Here is a 27514-nt window from a genome sequence, read left to right as displayed (position 1 = left end):
ACATTTTGTCTTAGCCAAAACTCTAACATAATAGTATAGAGAGAAGATGAGCAAGAGTCAAAAGTCAGAAAAATGAAGCTTTAGAATTCACACAGATAAGGTCTTTGATCAGAATTTGCAATCTTGGATGACCGGAAAATGCTTCTATTCCAGCACACTGACGGCTTTCTGAGAGACCACCAGGAGATGGACGTCAAACAGAAAAGGGTCAAAACTGGGAAATTAGTAACACAAGCGCCAAAGCCAAAATAAAAGACAAACATCATGTCAAAAATATGAGAGCAAAAAGTAAAAAACCAAAGGCATGTTCAGAATTGGGAGTTCCCTGAAAAGATTGATTTGAAAAAGGTGGTCTGAATCCACAACTCCGATCAGGAAATGAAATCCTGGATGATCTTTCAACCTATTACATCTTTACCTGCAGGTCATGACCTCTGAGGACACGCCCCTAACAATGGGTGAGGCTGCCCTAACGATGGAGGCTCAAAATGGCGACAAACGTGAAAGCATAAAATGGTCCAAAATATTTAATAACTATTAAAGTGAACAGAACATCAGAACAGAAATGAAATACAGAGACCCCAAAGCCCCCTAAACTGAGTGTAATTTCCCAGAAATTGATGGAGAAAAACATCCTGCACTGTTCCTGTTCCAGAAAAGGCAGGCGCCTCTTCACCTAATGACTATAGACCAGCGGCACTTACATCCTCATATCAAGAAGGCCTTTGAGAGAGTGGTCCAGGGACTATAGGAGTCCTCTTGTGGTAGATCACCTGGACCCACTGCAGTTTGCCTATTGGACAAAGGTTGGAGTGTTTGATGCAATCAATTATCTCCTCCACAAGGCTTATTCACACCTGGACAAAGATGACAGAGGTGTGGAGGTGGATGAGCCAATGGTGTCCTGGATAATGGACAATCTGTCAGGTAGACCACCGTTTGTAAAAGTTAATTTGAGCAACACTGGAGCAGCACAAGGAACAGGACTGCCTGCTTTTCTCTTCACTCTGCACATCTCTGACTAAAAATATAACATCAGGTCATGACACTTCCAGAAAATCTCAGATGATTCTGCACTGATGGTGTGTATTGATAAGGGGGATGAGACAGAGGAGTGGAGTCAGGGGGAGAACTTTGTTTCTTGGTGCAAAGAGAATTGTCTGCATCTGAAAATCAGTAAAACCAAGAAACAGCTTAATGACTTTCATGTACCAAAAAACCTCTATGTGTGGTCCCTATTCAAGGAGTGGATGTAGAGGTGGTCCACTCGTACACTTACTTGGGGGTCTACATTAATGACAGGTTGGACTGGTCTCAGGACACAGAGAATTACAGAAGAAAGGGCAGAGCAGACTCTTCATCCTTAGGACACTGTGTTCCTTTAATGTGGGAGGTGACCTCCATCACATCTTCCACAACTCTGTGATGGCCAGTGGGGTGTGCTGGGCTGGTTACATCACTTCAAGAGAGGACCACCGAATCAACAAACTAATTAAAAGGGTAGGATCAGTTACAGGATGCATTCCTGACCCCCTAGAGGTAGTAGAGGAGAACAGAATTAAAATAAAACTGAGTGTCATGATGAACAATTCTGCACATCGTTTCTCTGACACACCAACACTGAGGACTTTCAGACAAAGAATTATTTAGCAGAAGTGTGTCAAGAAACGTGATGGGTGGGCTTATTTATGCCAACAACAATTTGTCTTTATAGTGCCTTACTGGGACTGAGTCTGCTGAGTCAGAAGTTTTCTTTTCTTTCCTTTTAAATGTTTTTCCTTTTAAGTCATTCTGGTGTGTGTTTAGACCATAGTGTGTGTGTGTGTGTGTGTGTATATTTATTTATCTGACTGGTTATGCATGTATTTATTTAAAGAGCTTAATTAAAGTTTTATCTATCTATCTATGAGGGACGTTCAAAAAGTTTCCGCACTTTTTTTTTATTTGTATTTATTAACAATTCACGTCCCTTTTCTTCATGGTTACCTTCGTTTGCGAAGCAATTTTCCCAGCGTCCTACCAACTTTTTAATGCCCAATTACTACTCCTCCCGCCTTCACCGTTTGCAACGAAAATTTAAAAGTGCGGAAACTTTTTGAATGTCACTCATATCTATCTATCTATCTATCTATCTATCTATCTATCTATCTATCTATCTATCTATCTATCTATCTATCTATCTATCTATCTATCTATCTATCTATCTATCTATCTATCTGTTTCCAGAAAGGTTTGCAAATGCATTAAACATCAAAAACTGAAATCTCTCATTCCTAGAAGTATTCAGCCCCTTTGCGGTGTCACTCCAAATTGTGCTCAGGTGTATCCTTGGTTGCTTTAATGTTCCCTGAGATGTGTCTAGAACTTGACTGGAGTCCAGTTGTGACAAACTAAATTGACTGGATCATCATTTAGAAAAGCCCACATGTACCTGTGTATAACGTCCACAATTCATAGCTTGGTTTTTATCCTGACATGCAGTGTGAAGTCCAAAGAACTCTCTGTAGACCACAAACTGAGGGGGAGGATCAGCACAAGGGGATAAAAGCATTTCTAAAGCTTTCAGTGTTCCCAGGTACACAGCGACCTCAATAATTGTGAAATGCAAGAAGTTTCTAACCACCAGGTCCGGGTCCTATAGTTGGCCATTTGGCCAAACTAAGCAACTGGGCAAGAAAGGCCTTGGTCAAGGAGGTGGCCAAGAATCCAAAGGTCACAATAACAGACCTTCAGAAGTCCCTCTGCTGAGATGGTCGAATCTCACAGAAGGATGACAATGTCTGCAGCACACCATCATTCAGGTGGTAATGGCTAGACAGGAGCCACTCGAGTTAAAGGCATATGATGTTTTAAAGAACTCCGAGAGCTTGAGGAGAAAGATTCTCTGGACTGATCAGACAAAAATGTAACTGTCTGGGTAAGACTGTAGGGAATATTTCTGTCAAAGACCAGGCACTGCGTATCAGTTGTCTAATGTTATCCATAATATGAAGCATGGTGATGGCAACATCATAATATGGGGGTGGTTGTCAGCAGTAGAGACAGCGAGACTGGACAGAGCTGACAGTAGGATAAATACAGTTAAATGAAGTCCTTGAAGAAAATCAGCTGCAGAGTGCACGCCACCTCAAACCGGGGAGATGGTTCACCTTTCAGCACAGCAATGACTTGAAGCATGTAGCCAAGACAACAATGGAGTGGCTTCAGGCCTTGAGTGGCTCAGCCAAAGCCTAAGCTTAAACCCAACAGAACAACTGTGGACAGACCTGAAAGATGGCAGCCTGCAGACCATTCCCATCCAATCGAATGAAGCTTGAGAGAATGGGATAAACCGAGCAACTCCAGGATTGCAAAGCTTGTAGAGACTTACCAAGAAGATCCAAAGATGGAATTGTTAGCAAGGGGGCTTTGATATATTACCAAATTAAGGGTCTGAATACTTAATATGAATGCGAGATTTCAGATTTTGATATCTCACAAATTGGCAAAACTTTCACTTTGTTATTTTGGGTTATTGAGTGTAGATTCATGGGCCAAAATGGCAAATGTTTCCAATTAAAAGTAAATCTACAACATACTAAAGTGTGTAAAAAGTATGAATAATTTCTGAATCCTCTATCTGTATAGAACAAGATCACATATGCACATACTGTCCTCAATAATTTCCCTGAAAGTAACCTACTTGGGTGATTTGAGGTCCCGGTGGATTATCTTGTGCAGATGCAGATAGTTCATGCCCCCAGCGATGCCCATTGACCAGTCCACCAGAAGCGAGGGGGTGATTTTTCGGCCAGCACGCAGGACCTCATAGAGCTGCCCCTGGGCACAGTACTCCATGATGATGCAGTAGCAGGGAGCCTGAGTGCACACACCCCTGAGGAGAGACACCATAAGGTTAGTGGTCTGCACTGCTCTGGAGTTAATGAGAGACACGGAACTGACGCCAGTCTTTGCTCACAACACGTGATGGCACACTGGCCCAAAAATGTGATTATGGCATTAGGTTTTATTAAACTAAAACTGGATGACAGTATAGGGAGTTCAATACAGAATACAAGTACTTACTTGAACCACAGACTAGACGAAATGGAATTAGGCTAAAGTCATTAGGGCATTCAGAACTTAATTTCTTATAACATGATTATAGCCAAAATGAGATTTTGTCCAGGAGAATAAATCTAAAAAAAGAAGGCGGCTTTTCTATATTTTTTTTTCAGAGCACACCATTAGAACCCATTCGCAAGTTCTCATTTATCACCCAAAGAAAGAAATATTTATTACTGTCCGCTTTTGTTATATAAAAGATCAAGGAGATTCCAAACACCATGCTCCTCCACAGCAGGTGGTCTCCATGAGTACTCACTTAAACGTGATGATGTTAGGGTGCTTCAGCTTGCGCAGGTGCTTGATGTCCGTCTCCTTCAGGTCTCTGACCTTCTTCACTGCCACCTCCTCACCGTGGAACTTTCCGAGGAAGACTGCTCCCTGGGCACCACTGCCCACCCACTGCAAGTCTGAGATTTCTTCAAATGGCACCTCCCACCGTTCTGCAAAAGACAAGGGAATGAGAACTCATTGGGAACGCGCCCTGCCGGGGGCTGCAGAGGCCCTCATCTGTGTGGATTGTGACTGGAATGTTCTCTGGTCTCTAAGAGGTCAGGGTGCCCAGGTGGATTTTAGATGTTTGAGCTCAGTGTGGCTCTGTTTTTATTTCAACTTACCTAATCCTATGCAGAGGTGTTTCTGCATTAAGGGTCTGTTGGGCAAAGCCACATCAGATGTGGAGCAACATACAGTAAGTCCTAAGCTACCCTCTGTAATTTAACTTATTATTAAAATGTTTACAACAACTCAGTTTTGTCTTCTCATGCACTTTTTCCACAGTTTTCAATCATTTGCTCATTATTTATCTAAAAAAATCTTACTTCTTGTAGCCTATGAAAATACCCTCATGTAGGATGCTGGATGCTGCCACCTTGTTTCTGGCTGAGGAACCTGACCAATTGGCCCTGCAGTGTCCTCTGTACCGTCAGGTGTGGATGTGCAACATGAACTGTCCTGTTTAGTGACAGGACGGGGCTTAAGGTCATCACATGTATTTAAACATGTCAAGGTGCACCACAAACCAGCAAAGGGGTAACGAAAAGTTGTCTTTCTCTTCCTACAGCAGATGGCGCCACTCAGCAGCACTATTCCAAAACTTGGATTCATGTCAAAACAAACTTTAGCAACACTTAGAGGAAAGGAAATCAAGTTAGCACAAGGACTTTTTGCAACAAACGTTTTGGGTGCGACCATGAAGCATTTTTGCTTTGACATGTTATTGTGATCTGCCATCCTGATTGCCCTCTGTTCTAAGATTTGGAATTTGCTTGCTCCTTTTGCTTATTCTTTTTTCTGGTCTTTTTCCCAAAATTATTGGTCTTTTCCAAGTGGTTCATAACATTGCTATTTTGTGGTGTATTCACAGGGACTGCCATCTAGCTTGTGGCCGCTGTTGTAGAAACATCATCTAAAGAAGATGTTGTGAGGAGCCAGGAGACCAGTAGATGTCACGTCAGACAGACAGGCGAAGGGTCAGAAATGAAATGGTCGTAAATAGCCAGCAATGAAAACACGAGGGCAAGTTGAAAGGTGAAAGTGGAAACCTAGCACTAGGTAAGTAAACTGTTCTAGTACTAAGGAATGAGGCTGCATCGTGGAGCCACCATATTTATAATGGAATTTCCACATATAACAACAATAATAATAATTTTTTGCATTTATATAGCGCTTTTCTCACTACTCAAAGCACTCAGCAATTGCAGGTTAAGGGCCTTCCTCAAGGGCCCAACAGAGCAGAGTCCCTATTGGCATTTTTACGGGATTTGAACCGGCAACCTTCCGATTGCCAGTGCAGATCCCTAGCCTCAGAGCCACCACTCTGCCTATATGTCATTGAACCACTGCTCATAGTCACGTGACAAGCCTCGGAGGTCTGAAACTTGAAAGTCCACCTTATGAGAAAGATTTAGGAGTTGTAGTGGACTCAACATTATCAGCTGCCAGACAGTGTTCAGAAGACGGCTAACAGACTGTCAGGTTATAAAGCGCCTTGATGTGTGGAGTACAAGTCACAGGAGGTTCTGCTCAAGCTTTATAACTCACTGGTGAGGCCTCATCTGGAGTACTGGGTGCAGTTTTAGTCTGCAGGCTGCCAAAAAAAACATAGCAGCTACGAAGTTTTATATGTCTGTCACATGGTCTCCAGTCATAAACCTCCATGTGCTCCTCTCATACCAATGCCAATGTCTTTTGAGAAGGTTGGCTTATACAATGTTGGTCAACTCCCCAAACATAACAATGGGTGCCAGTATATACTTGTGTTAGTAGGCTATGCTACTCATTTTCACTTTGGCACTGGCATTTCAGGTGAGAATTGACTTTCATTTTCAATGAATTTCTTTCCTCTGACAGTGTTTCACTTCTCAGTCGTGTGCTTTTCTTTTTCTCATTCCCAATGTTCAGGTCACTGGCAGTACAGGATGGGCTACAAAAATGAAGAAAATGAGCTCCGAGATCAGGTAAGGAAGCACAATGCTCGAGCACTGAATAGCAGGCAGGGCCTGGAACTGATGCCTGATTAGTGTTGTCTAGCAACACAACCAGGTGGGTGGAGCCAGAAGCTCATAACATGTGAAAGGAGTTGCCAAGGGTGAAGTCTACAGCCTCATCAGACACAACATCACAAAGCACGGTCACATTTAGGCATTTAGTTTTCAATTCTTTAAATTTCTAGTTGGCTTCAAATAAATTTGGGGACTTTGGTTTAGGGGTCTCAGAAGTCAAGGAATCTTGTATTCAGATTTGCTTTTGTACCTGGCCCTGCACGGCCATGACCACATATGTCTGTAGCTGCATTTATCCAAAAATTACCAAAGCTCTGCAGCTTTTAGTTTGCCTCATAGGATGATACAAGCACCTGTGTGACGCGTGATCAAATAATTCCGCAGACAAAATAGCCGAAATTGTATCCTAATACTGCTAGTGAGTGAGGAGCCGTGCAGACATGGGTGCAAATGATATTGAATAATAAAGCAGAGCCGTTACTTCAATTTTACTTTCATTTGTGTGCTAATTAGTGAGAAAAGGTTTAACTGCAGGCGGAACGGTGGTGCAGTGGTAGCGCTGCTGCCTCACAGTTAGGAGACCTGGCTTTGCTTCCCGGGTCCTCCCTGCGTGGAGTTTGAATGTTCTCCCCGTGTCTGCGTGGGTTTCCTCCCACACTCCAAAGACATGCAGGTCAGGTGCATTGGCGATCCTAAATTGTCCCTACTATGTGTGTGCCCTGCGGTGGGCTGACGCCCTGCCCGGGTTTTGTTCCTGCCTTGCACCCTGTGTTGGCTGGGATTGGCTCCAGCTGACCCTCCATGACCCTGTGTTGGGATATAGTGGGTCGGAGAATGACTGACTGACTGACAAAATAACTTTGTTTTAAATGTTTTCATAAATTTTCGTAAAAAAAGCAAAACAGCTCACACACAAATAGAGAAGAAAGTAATATAGCAAAGAAAAGAAAAGTTCTTTTTGAGGTCTTGTTTTATTTCTCTAAGTTTGGTCATACAGTCGTACTTGAGGCACGTTATGCCAAGTTAATCACATAAGCGCAGTCAGAAAACCGTACGCCATCTCCTGTTTGCAAACACATCTAATAGTCCATGCTAGCAGTAAGGCGATTTCCCTGACTGGCTTAATTAACACTCTGCTCTTCACATTTAGCTAAGAAAGTTCTCCCTAATGTTAGCATACAGGGGGCTGAAACACTCTACCACAGTGGTTCTCAAATTGTGGGGCAGGCCCCCCTAGGGGGGGTGCAAAGTAACAAAAAGGGGGGCGCAAAGATGTGAAAAAAAGAAAACAAGAATCAAAAATATGAAAAATACATCTATTGAAACCAAAACAAATTAACTTAAACTAGAATCTGATACTAGAAAAATAAATATAGAGTTGGATAAATGTCAATAAAAGGTAAGTAGGTATAATAAAATATGCATCTATGATATATCATTGATTAAAAAAGAATAAATTGGTTTTGGTGGGCTCCTTTCAAAAAAAAAAAACGTTAGGGGGGGCGCGATTAAAATTTATGAAAACTCGGGTCGCAAATACTTAAAGGTTGAGAAACGCTGATCTACCATATTCTAGTAACTATGAGAATCAGACATAAATTCTATAGAAAGTAAGCAAACACTATAGGCATTTAGCTTTCTAAGATGGACTCTTAAATGATGTGATGAAGACCATGGAGAGGCTGCTGCTTCACCACCTGAGGCCACAGGTTCAACACGCCCTTGACCTTCTGCAGTTCGCATACCAAGAGAAGGTGGGAGCGGACAATGCCATCATCTATATGCTACACCAATCCCTCTCCCACTTGGACAGAGGCAGTGGTGCTGTAAGAATTATGTTTCTAGACTTCTCTAGCGCCTTCAACACAATCCAACCTCTGCTCCTTAGGGACAAGCTGACAGAGATGGGAGTAGATTCATACCTGGTGGCATGGATCGTGGACTATCTTAAAGACAGACCTCAGTATGTGTGTCTCGAGAACTGCTGGTCTGACATTGTGGTCAGCAACACAGGAGCGCCACAGGGGACTGTACTTTCTCCGGTCCTGTTCAGCCTATATACATCGGACTTCCAACACAACTCGGAGTCCTGCCACATGCAAAAGTTCGCTGATGACACTGCTATTGTGGGCTGCATCAGGAGTGGACAGGAGGAGGAGTATAGGGACCTAATCAAGGACTTTGTTAAATGGTCCGACTCGAACCACCTACACCTGAACATCAGCAAAACCAAGGAGCTGGTGGTGGATTTTAGGAGGCCCAGACCCCTCATGGACCCTGTGATCATCAGAGGTGACTGTGTGCAGAGGGTACAGACCTATAAATACCTGGGAGTGCAGCTGGATGATAAATTAGACTGGACTGCCAATACTGATACTCTGTGTAAGAAAGGACAGAGCCGGTTATACTTCCTTAGAAGGCTGGCATCCTTCAACATCTGCAATAAGATGCTACAGATGTTGTATCAGACGGTTGTGGCGAGTGCCCTCTTCTACGCAGTGGTGTGCTGGGGAGGCAGCATTAAGAGGAAAGATGCCTCACGCCTGGACAAACTGGTGAGGAAGGCAGGCTCTATTATTGGCATGGAGCTGGACAGTTTGACATCTGTGGATCTGCTGGAGTATGTGAATTTCCCCTTGGGATTAATAAAGTATCTATCTACCTATCTATCTATCTAAATGATCTTTAGCGTCTTCTTACTAGGAATCCTGCATGGACCATTTCTTTCCACTTGGTTTTCACTCTAGAGTTTTTGATGTTAATTTTCACATCTCGGCTGATGTAATCATTTCTTTATTTCAAATCCATTGTGGTGGTGTATGGAGCCAAAATTATGAAAATGGTGTCACTGCCCAAATACTTCTGGCCCTGTCTGTACGTAGCTGATGACACCAACATGACCATTTTAACAGCATTAAAGACCCCCAGGCAAAGCAGGGCACAGGGCCCCCTACCTACACAACCACTTAGCAAGTCACAACATTCATATATTAGCATGGGGCCCCGATGCTCGTGGGGCAACTGCCCAGTGTGCCCATGCGTTAAGACGGCCCAGGACACCAACAGTAATTAAGGGAAAGTGTACTGGAAGTGGGAGGCACGATGGCGCAGTGGGTAGCGCTGCTGCCTTGCAGTAAGGAGACCCGGGTTCACTTCCAGCATCCTCCCTGCGTGGAGTTTGCATGTTCTCCCCGTGTCTGCGTGGATTTCCTCCCACAGTCCAAAGACATGCAGGTTAGGTTCATTGGCGATCCTAAATTGTCCCTAGTGTGTGTGTGCCCTGCCCAGGGTTTGCTTCCTGCCTTGTTCCCTGTGTTGGCTGGGATTGGCTCCAGCAGACCCGTGACCCTGTAGTTAGGATATAGCGGGTTGGATAATGGATGGATGGATGCACTGGAAGTGTTTCTTAATGCAAAGAGTGGTGGAGATCTGAAACAAACTACAGCCATGGAGTTGAAGTGAAGCCCTTTCTACAGAGGATTCAGTGCGTATTCAGATCCCTTCACTTTCTGCACACTTTACTGTGTTGTAAATTTGAAATGATAAATTTGCCAAATTTGGCCAACCTCTCACAGAAGCTTTCAGACCCTTGCAGTGGCCCTGCAACTTGTGCTCAGGTGGATCCTGTTTGCTTACATTCTCCTTGAGATGTTTCTAGAACCTTATCGGAGTCCACCTCTGTCGACTTGAATTGACTGGACATTATTTAGAAAGGTGCACGTGTATCTGTGCATAGAAGGTCCACAATTCACACTGCACGTCAGGATGAAAACCAAACCATGATGTCCACAAGACTCTCTGTAGATCTTCATGATCAAATTGTGGTGAAGCATTGATGAGGGCCAGGGGACAGAACCATTTCTAAAGCTTAATGGCCTCAAAAATTGTGAAATGGAAGAAGTTTGGATCCACCAGGACTCTTCCTAGAGTTGGCTGTCTGACCAAGCTAAGTAACCAGCCAATGAGAATCTGGGTCAGGGAGGACCAAGACCCCAATGGTCACTCTAGCAGAGCTTCGGACATCCTCTGCTGAGAAGACAAAATCTGCTGGGAGGACCATTTCAGCAGCACCCCATAAATTTGTTGTTTATGACACAGTGTGCCCACTGTGACAGAAGACACTCTTAAATAAAAAGCCATATGATAGTTTAAAGGACTCTGACAGTATGAGAAGAAAGAATCTCTGGTCTGATGAGACACAAATTGAACTTTTTGGGAAGAACTCCAAGCACAATGTCAGGTGAAGACCAGGCACCGCTTATCACCTTCTGAATACCATGATATTCAGGTGGTGGAAGTACTATGGGGGTGCAGGGACAGGGAGATTGGTCAGAATTGAGTGATGGATGAGTACTGCCATGTGAAGAGAGATCCTGCTCCAGAGTGCATGCCACCTCAGAATGAGGCAACAGTTCACCTTTCACCATGAAAATGACCCGAAGCAAACAGCCAAGAAATCACAAATGTGGCTTCAGAACAAGAGTGTCCTTGAGTGGCCCAGCCAAAGCCCATTGAAGAGGAACGGACAGAGCTGAAGATGGCACTTTACAGATGTTTTCCATGCAATCTAATGGAGCTTGAGAGGATCTGTCAGAAAGAATGGAATCAACTGACCAAATCCAAGCATGCAAAGCTTGTAGAGACTTACCAAAGAAGCTGGAATTGCTGCCCAAGGGACTTCTACAAAGCACTGAATTAAGGGTCTGAATACTTATGGGAATGAGAGACTTCAGTTTCTGATTTTTAATAAATTTGAAAAACTTTCTGTAAACATCCGTCCATCCATTATCCAACCCGCTGAATCTGAACACAGGGTCACGGGGGTCTGCTGGAGCCAATCCCAGCCAACACAGGGCACAAGGCAGGAAACAATCCTGGGCAGGGTGCCAGTCCACTGCAGGACACACACAAACACACCAAGCACACACTAGGGCCAATTTAGAATCACCAATCCACCTAACCTGCATGTCTTTGGACTGTGGGAGGAAACTGGAGCGCCCGGAGGAAACCCACGCAAACACGGGGAGAACATGCAAACTCCACACAAGGAGGACCCAGGAAGCGAACCCAGGTCCCCAGGTCTCCCAACTGCGAAGCAGCAGTGCTACCCACTGCACCACCGTGCTGCCCTTTCTGTAAACATGTTTTCACTTTTCCATTTAAAACTAAATGAGCAGCACAGTAAAGTGTGCAGAAACTGGAGTCTGAATACTTTTTCAATCCACCATTGAGGAGATACTGAGACAGCTTAGCCATCGGCTAACCATATGAGTGCCCTGAACTGAATGGTCACCTCCCTCTTTGCTATGACAGCAAGCGCCGATGATGTTTTCCACCCATGAAGTCTGCTTCTCCGCAAAGTAGTCAATGGTATTGATTAAGAGTAAGACTCCATCAATCCATTCATCTGTCCATCAATTTCCTAACTGGCTTGTTGTTCAGTTCATGGTCGCGAGATAAATAATGAAACCCCATTGACATATTCATTAAAGTGGCATTTTTAAATTTAAACTACATGAGCTGAGTTTAAGCCGTAGGCCTGTAAATGACAAGCACATTACCTGTCTTGGAGTTGCTTTTGAAAATTTTATCCTCATGTAATTCCTGACAGCTTTTGCTAATCCTAGGCAATGGGTGCACCTCATAATGCACGCTATGCATAGGCACAAAATGAGGGAAGATGTGCAAGGGCGGGTTGAAGTGGGATTTCCAAATAAACATATTCAACCCCCTGGAAGTCTGAAAATAAAAATTGGGGGTAAAGATACACTTTAAAGACATGTTATAGTGTTATAATTCGGTCAGTGTCCAGGACTGCGGTTCATGGGTGGGGCGTGGCCAGATGATTGAGTGGCAGCTGCCCATCCTATTTTGCCCTTCAGAAGAATTCGAGAAAGTGAGCAGAGACTTTGAGAAAAATCTAAAAAATCTTGAGTTGGTTGCAGTGTGACTGTGAACAGCAAATAGTAACCGCGATTACAGATACCATGATACTCGCAGCGTCCACGTTAGACGGTAACAATGACCTGCTTCTGATTTCCGTACCCTTAACTAATCAGAGCGGAGTGCCGATTGGTTCACTGCATGCCATCATCACAACCCGCATGATGAAAAGGGCATTTTAGTGATGCCCTCACAGCATCTGAGTGCGTATAATCCATGAATAGTGGCTCTTCTGGGTGATGCTGATCAGAAGTACGAGGTGGTGTGGCTTTTGTTTTCAGATTGTGTATCAGTGTGTGAGGTGATTTATTTAACCTGTTTAGTCTAAAGCAGAGGAGACTGCGTGAGGACCTAATCCAGGTCTTCAGAATCCTCAAAGGCTTTGACAAAGCAGATCCAGCAACATTCTTACAGTTTAAGGGGGAATCAGGTACTTGAGGACATCAGTGGAGATTTAGGGGAAGGGCACTGAAGCCACGAAGCACTTCATTTACGCAAAGTGGGACTCTGGAACAAACTACCAAGCCATGGAGTTGAAGTAGAAACCTTGACAAGCTTTGAGGAGGATCTGGATGAGATATTAGGACAGCTCAGCTATTAGCTAAACAAACAGGCTTGATGGACTGAATGGTTTCCTCTCGTTTGTCATATTTCTTATGTTCTTACTTAGGATATTTACATCTTAATTAGCCGCTATCTCCATATCCAAATTATTAAACTCATGACCCTAAAATAAAATGCAAAAAAATAAAAAAACAACTTAATGGGGATGTATTTCGAAATGTAACTAGTTGCTTCTTTCAGTTCTTCTAGAAGTGCTGATGTATTTTGTTACTTCTGGGAGCTCATCTAGAGGAAGCGTAATTTTTCCATTTTGGGAACACATTTTCAAAATGATAAATACAGCATGACTTTGGTCCCATTGCTGATGTCACTTTACTGAATAATAATAATTCATTACATTTATATATGTAGCGCTTTTCTCAGTACTCAAAGCGCTATCCACACAGGGAGGAACTGGGAAGCGAACCCACAATCTTCTTACTGCAAAGCAGAAGCACTACCACTGTGCCACCTGTGAGGACAATATAAATAGTGGCCTTCAAAGAAACATCAATGTAAGAATGTAAAAACAGTGCTTTCATAAGGTCAGAAATTTGGACTTTTTGACCATCTTCTCGATTGTTGCCATGCATTTCGGCTCCTAGAACCATGGAAGTCATAGTGAGGGGGAACAAGGGTAATGATTACCCAGGGTCCACTTTGGGGGTCTCGAATGCTGGAAAGAACAGTTTGCTTTTGAGAGGAAGGGGCCTACAGAGACTGTTTATGTTCTGTACTACACCCCTATCTGGGACGTTCATGCATTCTGCATCCTGGAATTTGTCTTGCATGTCTAAAGGCCATTGTGTTTGCCTGCTGCTCAGTTGATCTAAATTTATGGTTGCTACTTGCTTGTCACTGTGGTTCAGCATCTTGTCTTCTTATTGTGTGACTCCACATAAAGGATAGATATAAACAGCAGCAGTAAACTCTCTACAATTTTCAGCATGCATTTCTCCGTCTTTGTCATTCTTCCTTTCTGTATCCTGTACTTAATGCTCAGCAGATGGTGATCCTCCGATTTTTCCTCTTCCAAATATGGTGTTCTTTGTCATGTCATCAGCCTGTGAGATTTGCTTGATGGTCAGCAGATGTCTCTGTTCTTCTTTTTTCTTTCTGCCACTTGGTTTCTCAAACACCCACAACCACAGGTCACTTTGCTGAGGTTGCCAAAACTGTTGTTTGAATTTCCAGAACAAATCATGTCATACACGTTCGACTAAGACCAAGACCAAGATCTAGGTTCTAGCCCCACTAGTTTGCAAGTAGTCGTGTGACAGACCCCTTAGCATTTTTTATATAGACTCCGTAGTCCCAGTTTCAGTGTTCAGGCAGCAACGGAGTGTCCCCATGACTACTGCGGTGTACTGCATGTTGCAATCTGGTGACCTCCCTAATAATATCATTAAGGGAGTGGACAACACCTGAGGGTGTGCAGGCACAGAGGACACTGAAGGAGTTATAAATGCTATTAACCCATTTCAATGAAAGCCCCCAATCAAGAGTTGCGATTAATGGGATGGACCCACTCAGAGGAGCCATGAAATCGAAAGGAATCAGCAAGGACGTGGGCCGTCCACGGGAGAGAATTAGCAAAGGAAAATCAGATGGCAATATGGACCATTAGAAAGAGGAAAAGCAACCTGCAGTCACACAGACAATCAAAGCTACCTGGGAGTGATATTGACCAATCCCGGTCAGAGGTGGAGACGACCATTAAATCTGTGGACTAAGATTGGTGAGAAGTGAAGGGACGATCACAGCTAAGCAGGGTGCCCACCCACACCCTTCACGCTGTCTCTGCCGCCTTCTCGGACCACACTTATAGTCAGTCTGGGGGGTGGGGTTTAACGTACCCCGACACGTGTGGGTAAATAAGCCATAGTCTCTCCTAAAGATCCAACTCATGTCAACTGCCATTATACGAGAAGCCTCAGTGTCACAAAGTGAAGATCTGCCATGGAGGCTTCATTAAAATAATTTTGACAAGAACAGACCATTGAGCCCAAAAGTTCATCATTTTGTATTTTAATAAATTTGAGTTCTACTAAAGAACAATACAGGGTGGCCAGATTAGATCCTGAACGCAACCTTTCTTTTGTCGTTCCATTTGAAAAGTCATTTTGTAAACATTTTCATCTCCACCATCACGGGTGCAGGGGAGGGGACGTCTAGGAAGCATTATTGGCAGACAGCAGGGGTCTGCAATGCTAGGCCTCCGTGTGTGCAGGCGCTGCAGGCCGATGGTTTTGTTTCAGTAGGGAAGCATACAGGTCACATGAATTATTCATGAAGTGCATTAGGCGGCCAGGGACCCCCAGGAGACTTGAGTCGGCCAGCATTATGCACGAGAGAGGCTGTCTAAAATGTGGAAATGAGACAATGTGTTAAAACGCAGCTGCCACCGTGACACCGATATTCTAAGAGATAACACGGGGCCTGCATTCTCCCATTAACTATGATGGACAGGCGGGCACACTGTAGCAGCTTCTGTCCAAAGACCCACATAAGCAATGGGACTTATTTGTACAAGAACATTTGGTGCTATGGAGGTATGGTGGCTCAGTGATTAGTGCAAGGGGTTCAAATCCCGCCACCACGGATTGTAAATGTGGAATTTGCATGTTTCCCTGCTTCTTCAGTTACTCCTCTCCTTCTTCTCAAATTACCAAGGACCAGCGGGTTAGGTTGACTTTCCCAGGGTGAACAAGTGTGAGTGTGGCCTTTGGTGGACTGCCATCCTGTGCATTAAAATTTGAAAAACTGATAATGTTTGTATGTATTGCCACACACGTGTGCAAGGGAGGCAGCTAAAGGGCCTGAATGAGAGCAATTCCATGCCAGACCAGGGGGTGGCGGAGTGCGCTAACTCTTTCTCTCACTTCTCTGCAGACCAGTTATGGGAAATTCCGGCTGGCCCTGATGATGTCACTTCCAGTCCCAGCCCTTCTGATGAAATCAGTTCCTCCGCTCTCCTTTAAAGCAGACATCTTTGTACAAGCAGACCAGTTCTGTTCTGGACCCGAATCTGCAAACATCAATACAACAATTCACCTGTTTTGCAGCCAGAAAATAATATACGGGTGGGTGGCTGCCCCAAACATTTCTGTGGCTTTTTGTCGAGTTTGTGACATTATACACATTTATACAATACCCTCCATGATGTCGGGGACAAAGACACATTTCTCTTTGATTTGCCCTTCTGCACCACAGTTTAAAATTACAAATCAAACAATTCAGACATCGTGATTAAAGAGCACACGGCAGACACTCATTTAAGGGGATTTGCATACATTTCGGTCACAGCCTGACAACACTTTTTCTAATTGATCCAACCATTTCAGGGCACCATAATGTTTAAGACAGTTGGCATCACAGGTGATTGCGATTCCTCAGGTGGGTCAGCTTGCTTCTACCCTTTGGAGTCTGTAGTTACCATTGCTCAACATGAGGACAAAATGGTGGGGGCTACGGCTGATTCTTGCAGAATCAGACCCTAGGAAGAAAGCAACCCTGGACAGCCCACTCTCACACTAAGAGAGGACCAATCTGAAACCTTAAATGTAATGTAACCAGCCTGCCTTTGGGGATGATCCCAAGGGGGTAACCGCTGAGATTCAAACTCGGAGTGCTGCACCCATGAGGCAGCGACTTCAGCGTAGGACAGTTTGGAGGTTTAACTAAAGATGTGATCAGCGTTGGAGCGAGACAAGCACAGAGTGCTGGTGTGTAAAAGCAAGTGCCAGCTGCTCTAGTCTGAGGGGGATCTATAAAAGTGACGTCCTTTCAGGTCACCCCCCCCCCCCCCATGGAAATAAACATCTGCTAGACAAAGGGGCCTGGGAGGAAAGGAGCTTAATATTCTTTACAGTTCTACATTTTGGTGGTGGTGGTGGTCAGGAGAGGGGGGGCATGGGATAAGAGGTGGGGCTTGTAGGTGGCTGCTATTTTTGTGGCAGCTGATTGTTCTAGAAGGCATAACCCTTCCCCCATGACCCCCATATGTCTCGTATCTCAGTTTGCAGTGCATTCATAAAGTATTCAGACCCTTTCACTTTGTTCACAATGTGTGTCTGTTGCCATCTTAGATTCTTTTTAGTCCTCTTCAAGCAACACTCAGTACCCCAGAATAACAAAGCAAAATTTGGAATTGTTGAAAACTGAATACAAGTAAAAACTGGAATATTCCATCGACACACATAATCAGACCCTTTACTCTGTACTTTGGGGTTGACTTCCAGCCTGGAGTCTTCTTGGGTTTGACACGACAAACTTCACTCACCTGGATTCAGGAACTTTCTGCTTTTCTTCCCTGCAGATCTTCTCACGCACTGTCAGCTGCCCACCAATGGTCTCCATCCAACCTCTTTTCAGGTCTCTCCAGGAATGTCTGATTGGGTTCATGTCCAGGATCTGGCTGGGTCACTCAAGGATATTCACACTTTTGTCCCTCAGCCACTCCTGTGTTGTATTTTCTCTGTGCTTAGGGTCATTGAGCACGTGGTTTGGAGCACTCAGGAGCAGATGTTCATTAAGTACATCTCTTTAACTTTGCTCTGTTCAGTTTTTCCTCAACCCTGACTCGTCTCCTAGACCCTAATGCTGTGCCACCATGCTTCTCAGTTCAAATGGGTTTTCACAGGTGATACAAGGTGGCTGATTTCCTCCAGACGTGATGCTTAGAATTGAGGCTTAACAGATCAGAGTTGGTTTCATGAGACCAGACAATCTTGCTTCTCACAGACTCAAGAGTCTTCTGGTGTGTCTTCACAAACTCTAAGCAGGATTTACGTTTCCTTTACTGAACAGAGGCTTCTGTCAGGCCATTTGGTCATAAAGCTCAGATCGGCGGAGTACACTTTGTCCATTGTAAGAGAGGTGACTGAGAACCCATTCTCCCCTGATTGCTCACTCTGGCCGGTTGGCAAGTCTTAGGAAAAGTCATGGTTGTTTCAAGCGTCTTCCATTTTAGTAATATGGTGGCCACTGCACTCCTGGGAACCATCAATGCTGTATAACCTTCCCCAGATCTGAGCCTCGAGTCACTGCTGCCTCTAAACTTTGTGGGAAATTCCTTCAACCTCATGGCCTCTAGACGTGGGTTTGACGCGACAAGCTTCACTCACCTGGAACATTCTGCCATTCTTTACTGCAGATCTTCTCAAGTATTGTCAGCTGTCCACCAATGGTCAGGTCTCTCCAGGAATGTCTGATTGGGTTCATGTCCAGGATCTGGCTGGGTCACTCAAGGATATTCACACTTTTGTTCCTCGGCTACTCCTGTGTTGTATTTTCTTTGTTCTTAGGGTCATTAAGCGTGTGGTCCGGAGCACTTAGGAGCAGATTGTCATAAAGGACATCTCTGTAACTTTGCTCTGTTCAGCTTTTCCTCAACTCTGACTCGTCTCCTAGACCCTAAAGTTGTGCCACCATGCTTCTCAGTTCAAATGGTTTTGCACAGGTGATATGTGGTGGCTGATTTCCTCCAGAAAAGATGTTTAGAATTGAGGCGTAACAGATCAGTGTTGGTTTCATAAGACCAGAGAATCTTGCTTCTCACAGACTCAGAGTCCTTTAGGTGTGCCTTCACAAACTCTAAGCCACCCGGTCATAAAGCTCAGATCAGCGAAGTGCACTTAGGAAAAGTCAAGGTTGTTCCAAACGTCTTCCATTTTAGTGATATGGTGGTCACTCTTGGGACCCATCAGTGCTGTAACCTTCCCCAGAGCCTTGCCTCAACTCACTGATATCTCTAAGCTGTGGGAAATTCCTTCAACCTCATGGCTTGGTCATCGTCAACCGTTGGACTTTCTACAGACAGGCAGGTGACTTACCTTATCATGACCAGTCAGTTGAATTGACCACAGGTGGACTGCAAACAAGGTGTAGAAACATCTCAAAGATGATCAATAGAATTGGATGAACCAGAGACAAAATGAAGGGTCTGAATACTTGTGTCACTGGGATAATTCAGCTTTTTTTATGTTTGGTAAATTTTTAAAAAGTTGAGGGATAAAGTGAATTTGAAAGATTTTGATATACAGCTTCAATATAACAACATGTTAAAAAGTAAAGGGTTGGAAATCTTTCTGAAGGCACTGTATGGAAGTGAAGTAAGGATACAGAAGATGAAAACCTCAGGGAAGAAGAAGGCATCTCAGATCTCCAGAAAGGTGACAGCATGGAATTCTATTGAGACAAACATGGTGAGCTTATGCTGTGGTGTTGGACCCTCACTTTTAAATGGATCTGTACCTTTTGGCTATACAGTTAACTTGATCCTTGTATGTTCTTATATTCTAACTACATATGCAGAATATAACAAATCTGATAAATGAGAGGAAACCATTCAGTACATCAAGCTTGTCTGTTCAGCTAATAGCTAAGCTGTCTCAATATCTCATCCAGAGAGGTTTCTATTCCAACTCCATGACCCAAACGCTTTTTCCAGTTTTCTCTCCTCAAATCAAAAAGAAGATTCACATGGGAGACGGTGCCACGGCCACACCTTGATACTCTCAGTTTGAACCACAGCCTGTCACCAAAGGGTCTGTTTGGTTTAGGCATCAGATCAGGCATCTCAGATCTCCAGAAAGGTGACAGCATGGAATCCTGTTGTGACAAACATGGTGAGCTTATGCTGTGGCGTTGGACCCTCAACTCCTAAATGGACCTGTTCCTTTTGGCTATACAGTTAACATGATCCCCATATGTTCTTATATTCTATCTGCATATACAGTCATGCAGGTTAGGTGAACTGGAGATTGTAAATTGGCCCTAGTGTGTGATTGGGGTGTGTGTGTGTGCACTATGTGATGGACTGGCATCCTGTCCAGGGTTTGTTCATGCCTCTGCCTTATGCTACCTGGGATAAGCTACAGCAGACTCCCGCGACCCTGTTCAGGACTAAGCAGGTTAGAGGATGACTGACTGACAGAAAGCAAAGGGTGATGGTGCGTGGAACCTTATACAGAATTGGCTGATGTTAAGAGTGGTGTCCAGCAGGGGTCAGTGTGTGGGGGGGACTGCTGCTATCTCTCTCTCTCTCTCTCTATTTTATATATTATTACATATACATATATATATTTATATATAATATATATATATAATATCCAATGTTTGTTTGTATGTCTGTCCACTTTTCCCGAGAGAACTACTTAACTTAACTTAGCAACTTCTCTCATCACGCTAGTTTGCTCGCGGTACCAATTTATTTGCCTGAATCTGAGAGACACGCAGCAGGCAGAGGGGAGAGAGAAGCGGGTGGGGCCCTCTTCACTTACGCGCCAGCCACGTGTTGGCAAGTACCTTGCCTCTGCTTAGCTAGCGATACCTGTTTGTTCAGCAGACATTATCATCTATTATGATAATATTATCTATTATTAATAATTATTATTAATAATATTATCTGTTATTATTATTATCTATTATTATCTATTATTATGGGCTGGAGGAGGAGTATAGGGACCTGATCAATGACTTTGTTAAATGGTGCGACTCATACCACCTACAACTGAACACCAGCAAAACCAAAGAGCTGGTGGTGGATTTTAGGAGGCCCAGACCCCTCATAGACCCAGTGATCATCAAAGGTGACTGTGTGCAGAGGGTACAGACCTATAAATATCTGGGAGTGCAGCTGGATGATAAATTAGACTGGACTGCCAATACTGATGCTCTGTGCAAGAAAGGACAGAGCAGACTATACTTCCTTAGAAGACTGGCATCCTTCAACATCTGCAATAAGATGCTGCAGATGTTCTATCAGACAGTTGTGGCGAGGCTCCTATCAATTATGGAGAATCCACTGCATCCACTAAACAGTATCATCTCCAGACAGAAGAGCAGCTTCAGCGACAGACTGCTGTCCCTGTCCTGCTCCACTGACAGATTGAGCAGATCGTTCCTCCCCAAAACTATGCGACTCTTCAATTCCACCCGGGGGGGGTAAACATTAACATTTAACATTATACAAAGTTATTGTCTGTTTTTCACCTGCATTATTATCAATCTTTAACTTAATATTATTTATTGTATCAGTATGCTGCTGCTGGAGAATGTGAATTTCCCATTGGGATTAATAAAGTATCTATCTATCTATCTATCTACAGATTGTTAAGGAGTAACGTTTGACGCTTTTGAGAGAGAGATCAGGGCTACACGCGTTTTAGAGGGTAGCTGCTGATTGCAAGAGATATCACAGCCATGTGCTTTTCTCCCCACACGGGGGACGCTCTCCTGTCAGAGCTGAACACGATCAGATATAGTAGCAACGTTTGACATTGGAGTGTACCTACCTTCCACTTGGCCAGAGAAACCTTGCAAACTTTTTATGTTTTTGCCAAAGAGATCACAGATACATTGTCAATGTCAACGTCAATTTATTTATATAGCACATTTAAAACAACATAGCAATGCTGTGGCCAAATTGCTTTACAATAATAGAATAAAAGAAAAATGAACAAATTAACATAAAACATAAACAGAAATAAAATATATGAACATAAAATAAAATACATAATAAATAGAAGTAATGTTATATACATAAAAAAATAGAAGTAATGTTATATAATCACAAAGAAGAAACCATCAGTATTACCGAAGGTCACGGAATGCAAGTGAATAGAAATGAGTCTTTAGTCTTGTTTTGAACAGTTCAACTGTAGACGACTTGTTTATATGATGAGGTAAGAGGCCCTCGGACATGAAAGCTATCAATATAATTTCTTCTCAATACAAATTATTACATTTTTTCTTTAATTTTTTATTGATTTTTTTCAAGTTTGTCCTGTTTCACTACTATGCAGATAGAGCCATGGGGGACAGCTAGTCTTTAATATATAGAAATGATGTGGATCGGAAATAAGTAATACGCTGGTTAAGTTTGCAGATGGTGGAGATAGGTGGATTGGCAGGTAATCAAGAATCTGTTGAGCCATTACAGAGGGACTTGGACATCAGACAGGCTTGGGCAGATTTGTGGCAGATTAAATTGAAGGTCAGTAAATGTAAAGTATTACACATAGGAAGTAAAAATGTGAGGTTTGTATACACAATGGGCGGTCTGAAAATCGAGAGTCCACCTTATGAGAAGGATTTAGGAGTCGTAGTGGACTCTAAGCTATCGACTTCCCAACAGTGTTCAGAAGCCATTAAGAAGGCCAACAGAATGTCAGGTTATATAGCGCCTTGATGTGTGCAGTACAAGTCACAGGAGGTTCTGCTCAAGCTTTATAACACACTGGGGAGGCCTCATCTGGAGTCCTGGGTGCAGTTTTGGATTCCAGGATACAAAAAGGACATAGCAGCACAACAAAAGGTCCAGAGAAGAGTGCCATGAGCCCATCTACTAAGCAACCATTCATACTGTCCTTTTACAAATCATTATAATGCCGCTTTCTCTTAGCTTTACTAAAGCTGACGATATGCATTTATATGGGCAGTAATAAATCCCAGGAGCCTATTCAATTTTAAATGGTAATCATTTTTTTTTATTAACAATATGTTCGCCTTTTACTTTACTCTCTTTTTAATATTCATGTGGGAAATATACTTACATGGAAACAAACATTTGCTGTATTTTTTTTTATTATATTGCCACTGTTATTTGTCTGTGTTTGGCTCAGCTGTCATTATGGTAATAATCCTCCTCTTGGGTCCGAGTGAGGTACTGATTTTCTTTTTAAGGTCCTCAGATTAAAAGGTTTAAGAATCCCCAGTCTACAGTTGTCAATAGCAATGAAAGGTTTTTATTTGTAAACTGCTTGATGCTGAAGTTCAATAGGAAATGTAGAAATGTGCACAACTAGTAATAAAATGAGCCTACCAAACCCCTACAGACTTCCACGGGAACCACAAACTGTATGTGGGATGAGATTGGCCCACCATATTCAAACAACCAGTGGCGGACCGTCAGTTGCCTGCAAGGCCTTCTCTGCTGGCCTAAAAAAATATCTGAATCACAAACTGATGTTAATTATATTTTGTCCATGAATACTTATTAAATAATTCTAAATAGTCAGTCCGCTTCCTTTCATAGCTTTTCCGATGATTGTGCTGCTTCCAGACATGTATTTTCATATTAAAGCATTTAACCAATCACATTTCAGCCATCATTTGTTGCCAGGCAGGGTCAAAGTCAAAGAAGTCTGCCCGGGAGGCCTTCACAATCCATTCTGCAGGCCCTCTAACACAAAATAAATGTCGATTAAACTGTTGCTTTAACCAATCAGATTTTGAGTTGGTTTCACTAGGGCCCTCTAGCAGGCATATGGCAACGTCACCGTATTCAGACCCGTTGATTGGATAGGATGGTGTAATATAAAAATCTGAATGAGAGCATCATGGGGCAGCTGTATACATTGGTATGTTTGGTGGTGAGCATTCCCGTGTCCACTGCTTCCGTCGAGCGGACATTTTCAGCCCTAAAGCAAATTAAAACTTATGCCAGAAATACGACAGGGCAGGTTCGACTTTCAGCATTAGCTTCGATGGCGATAGAAAGGGACTTCGTGATGGAACTGAAGCGCACGGATAATCTGTACGACAGAGTAATTGAACGGTTTTTGAGGAACGAGATGAGGATGGATTTTGTTTACAAATAATCTGAATTTTTGGTGAGTAAAATGTTGCGATTTTCCTAAATAATATTGCAAGTTTGAGTTATTATTGATATTTTTCATGTGTGTCGCAGGCTGTAGCTGCAGTAGAAAGGAACTTGTTCACCCCTGGTTTGTGTATTCAATAAAGGCATTTATTGTGGCTACAGGAGTTATTTATCTGCGATGCAACGGCTCTTTATACTGTATTTCTGAATATTAAGATGGTTTTTATAACCATAAATTAGTTTTTGAGGGGTGGGTTGATTCAGACAGAGCATTACTGAAGGCCTAGGTGTGAAATGCACGGTCCGCCACTGCAAGCAACTCACCCTCTTCCTGGTGCTTATGATCCGTAGAATAAGCCTTTCCGATCATCGTCCAGACAGGTTTCAAGCATCCAAACAAGCCCTCCAGGAATCCCCCGCCTGACTGGCACTGAAGTCGAACATCATCTGCCTGGTACCGCCCGGCCCCACACTCTGCACTTTGCCCTGCTTCTGCCCCGGCTGTGCCACCCGACTCGTGTTCATGCAGCTTCAGCACGCTGTTAGCAAAATGCTCCGTCTGCTCATCGCTGGCTGTTGGGCTGTGGCTGCAGGTGTTTCCGCAACCGGTGCCCCCTGAGTCAATAGGCAGGACGTTTCGTAGCACACACTGTGTGGGGGTCAGGTCCTTTTCTGGGGTGCAGGCTGGGGTGTCATCTAGCCTGCGGAAAGGGGGCTCCGAAAGAGGTGTACTGAAGCCCGAGAGTGAAGGAGAGGGAGCTCGGGTCTCATGGATGCAGGCCATCGGCAGCTGTGCTCATATGGACCCCCACAGTGCCGGAGTCAATAGCGAAAGAAGTCCACAATCCTGAAAGAGAGGGGAAAAAAAAATAAAGACAAGGGTGAGATAGGTGGCATGCTTCTGAAAGTGAACAGAAATCAAGAAGGACAACTCAGTCTGAGCCACCCAGATATGATGTGCTTCAGACAAGTCTGCCCATCCAGTTATTGAATAAATTGGATGCCAAAAGCCCAGATATGGATGACTAACTACAGTAAGTCATATGGAAAATGGAAAACACTTGCCAGTGAGGCAAGCTGGCAACAGAGAACATTGACAGCATATCCAGTTAGAACACCAAATGGACAAGTTAGTCTAGAGAAGAAAAAATGGTAGATATTTTCTGTCTACACCATGTGCAAATTGGCCAACAAAGAAATGGGAAACAGTGAAACTGAAAACACCTCCAAGTTACTGTATCTAATCACCCACCCAGTAAGTTAAATGGGGAACACTTTCCAGGTGTTCTGCCTTAAAATCAACCAACTATGTTAAATGGGAAACATTTCTGAGTTATAGTTTCCTGATACTGGTTAATAAACGTAAATGGGAAGTGGGACACGCATCCTAGCTTCACTATCTTCATACTAGCCAGGTAAGCTAAATTGAAAATAAGAACCATTTCTATGTTACAGTCAGCTCGATATCTTTCAATCTACCTGCAGCAGGCAACATCTTGGTGAAATTGTGAAATACACTCTTAAAGGTTACCAGTTCAAATCCCACTACAGCCAGTAAGGATCCCACTCTGTTGTGCCCTTGAGAAAGGCCCTTAACCTGCTCTGGGGCACAGTACAATGGCTGACCCATTGCTGTGAAAAGACAATTTGTCCTTAACAAAAGATATCAAATCAAACAAAAATCAAAGTACAGTGAAAGAATATAAGCCATGGTAAGTGTGATTGTTTATCAGTCATTATTTCCTAATAGTCTACAGAACAGAGACAACCATTCACATCTGGGCTTCAACTGTCAAGAAGAGCACTTGGCGAGGACTTTTCAAGGTGAATCCAGACCCCTGGCTCTTGAAGGGCACCATGGAGGAAGACAAGCAATGAAGTGAAGTACACAGCCAGTCTGCTTGTCAAATGGCCAAATTTCTCAATGGTTTGTTTTTCCTTTTTTTTTCCTTCTTAAAATGACATGGACGCATTGTTTTGCAATATATGTGCAATCTCAATACGCAGATCAATACTGAGTAACATTTTTGGCTTGACAAAAGGGCCGTATTCTGCAAGTTGTAAGGTGCTCTTTCACAATAGGATTCCAGTACCCAACCCATATTCTCCATTACCAGTAAACCCCCCGATTCTCTAAAGAATCGCAAATCCAAGAATGGCAATTACTGTCTGTTCCCTCCAATCTTTGTAGGGATGAAAAATCATGGAGGGTGGGAGCGTCCTGGGAAAGTTTTCATTTAATGAAATAAATATATTTGTAGTAAAGCTGTTTCTTTTTGGAGCCGTGACTCCTTTGGTTCTGGTGTTTCAGAAGCGCATTGTAGGCGGCTTCGTTCATTGTTTTATCCATGCAGTCTCGTTTTTGTTTTTCTATGGGTGTGTCGTTAGCTAGAAGTCGTTTGCCATTAGGAATCATAATTGAACTTACTTTTAACACTGAATTACCTTAATATGATTCAAATAAGCCACACTGACAGCTGCCACACTGAGTGCTGGCACAGTGGATTAGAGCACACTGACTGGTGGCACTGTGTAGTGGAGTAGCTGCTGGTACTGTGGAGTGGAGAACACTGACCACTGGCACTGTGGAGTAGCTGACTGCTGGCACTGTCAGTAGTCACCACTACCTCAAGTTTAAATACATACACATATATAGATAGACGGCGCATTCACTGTGTTTCCCAGTAGACACGATACGTCAGCGCGTCAGCCTTATTGCAAGTGGCAAAAGTGCCATTTAAACTAATACAGGTAGACATGGAAACCGGGTTTTCTGATGAAAAAACAATGTTTAAAACAGTATCGTTTACATACCACAGATTTTGGCAAATCGTTTAAATGCAATTATTTATATCCATTTATACACTAATAATGGCAATTATTAAATAATAAGAATTATAATTATTATTATTAGTCATTCCTCCCATATAAGTAACATTTCGGGGACTGGCTTCTTCTATCTTCGAAACATTTCCAGACTTTGTCCTGTTCTTACGCAACACAGTACTGAAGTATTGTTTAATGCCCAAGTCACCTCGCGTATAGATTACTACAATGGCATCCCACAAAAACGCATCCATCGCTTACAACTTCTTCAAAATTCTGCTGCCAGGATAATATCCTGCTGTTGTAAATCCACTGAACATATTACACCTATTCTCTCTCAACTTCACTGGCTCCCTGTTAACTACAGAATACAATACAAAATACCGCTCTTAACATTTAAAGCTCTCCACAACCTCACTGATCTCCTCCAGACTCGCACTCCTCTCGCTCACTCAGATCCTGTAATTTGAGAGTATTCAGTCTGGCAATATGGTACAGCCTTAAGTTTGTGGAAGACAGACATAACTAAAGACATGAGCATAAAATGATGGTTGTCAATTTCAAACTGTGTTTCCTCAATGTGCTCCTTGAGAAAAAAACATCATCAAGTTTGAGAAATGTTAACAGCTAACAACAATCTACATAGATAGTGACTAAATACGTTTAGCCAAAATGTTCTTCGGAGGCTCACTTGAGCACATAAATGCATAGCTTGCTAGCTTAGCCTGGCTTAGCTAAAGTAAAGATTATAAAACAGGATTTTCTAACGGCCAAATATAACCAAAACAATTGTTCAGCCTTACCTATGAAATGTAATCCCCCGGGATCTGGTTTGAAGCGTACAGCGGTTTGTACAATCCCAGTCAGCACATTATTCATTACTTCACTCCACAGCAGTGCCACTCACAATATGGCGGCGACGTTGACG

At 43.2% G+C, this 27514-nt stretch overlaps 1 protein-coding gene across 2 annotated transcripts in view; it reads right to left on the bottom strand.

The window, feature by feature from the left end:
- The window catches only part of map3k12 (mitogen-activated protein kinase kinase kinase 12), a 215929-nt gene that overhangs the window by 58311 nt on the left and 130104 nt on the right, over positions 1–27514 (bottom strand). For both annotated transcript variants that reach the window (XM_028798492.2, XM_051924338.1), the window contains exons 2-4: positions 24085–24607; positions 4364–4547; positions 3683–3874 (exon numbers count right to left, since the gene is read on the bottom strand). In XM_028798492.2, coding sequence (XP_028654325.2) covers positions 3683–3874; positions 4364–4547; positions 24085–24544 — 836 coding nt within the window. In that variant the 5' untranslated portion in view covers positions 24545–24607. The remainder of the gene's footprint in view (positions 1–3682; positions 3875–4363; positions 4548–24084; positions 24608–27514) is intronic.

The sequence above is a fragment of the Erpetoichthys calabaricus genome, chromosome 3 (genome assembly GCF_900747795.2).
Source record: "Erpetoichthys calabaricus chromosome 3, fErpCal1.3, whole genome shotgun sequence".
Classification (NCBI taxonomy): domain Eukaryota; kingdom Metazoa; phylum Chordata; class Cladistia; order Polypteriformes; family Polypteridae; genus Erpetoichthys; species Erpetoichthys calabaricus.
The sequence above is the reverse complement of the archived record's forward strand: the minus strand, read 5'-3'. Positions and strand labels throughout refer to the sequence as shown.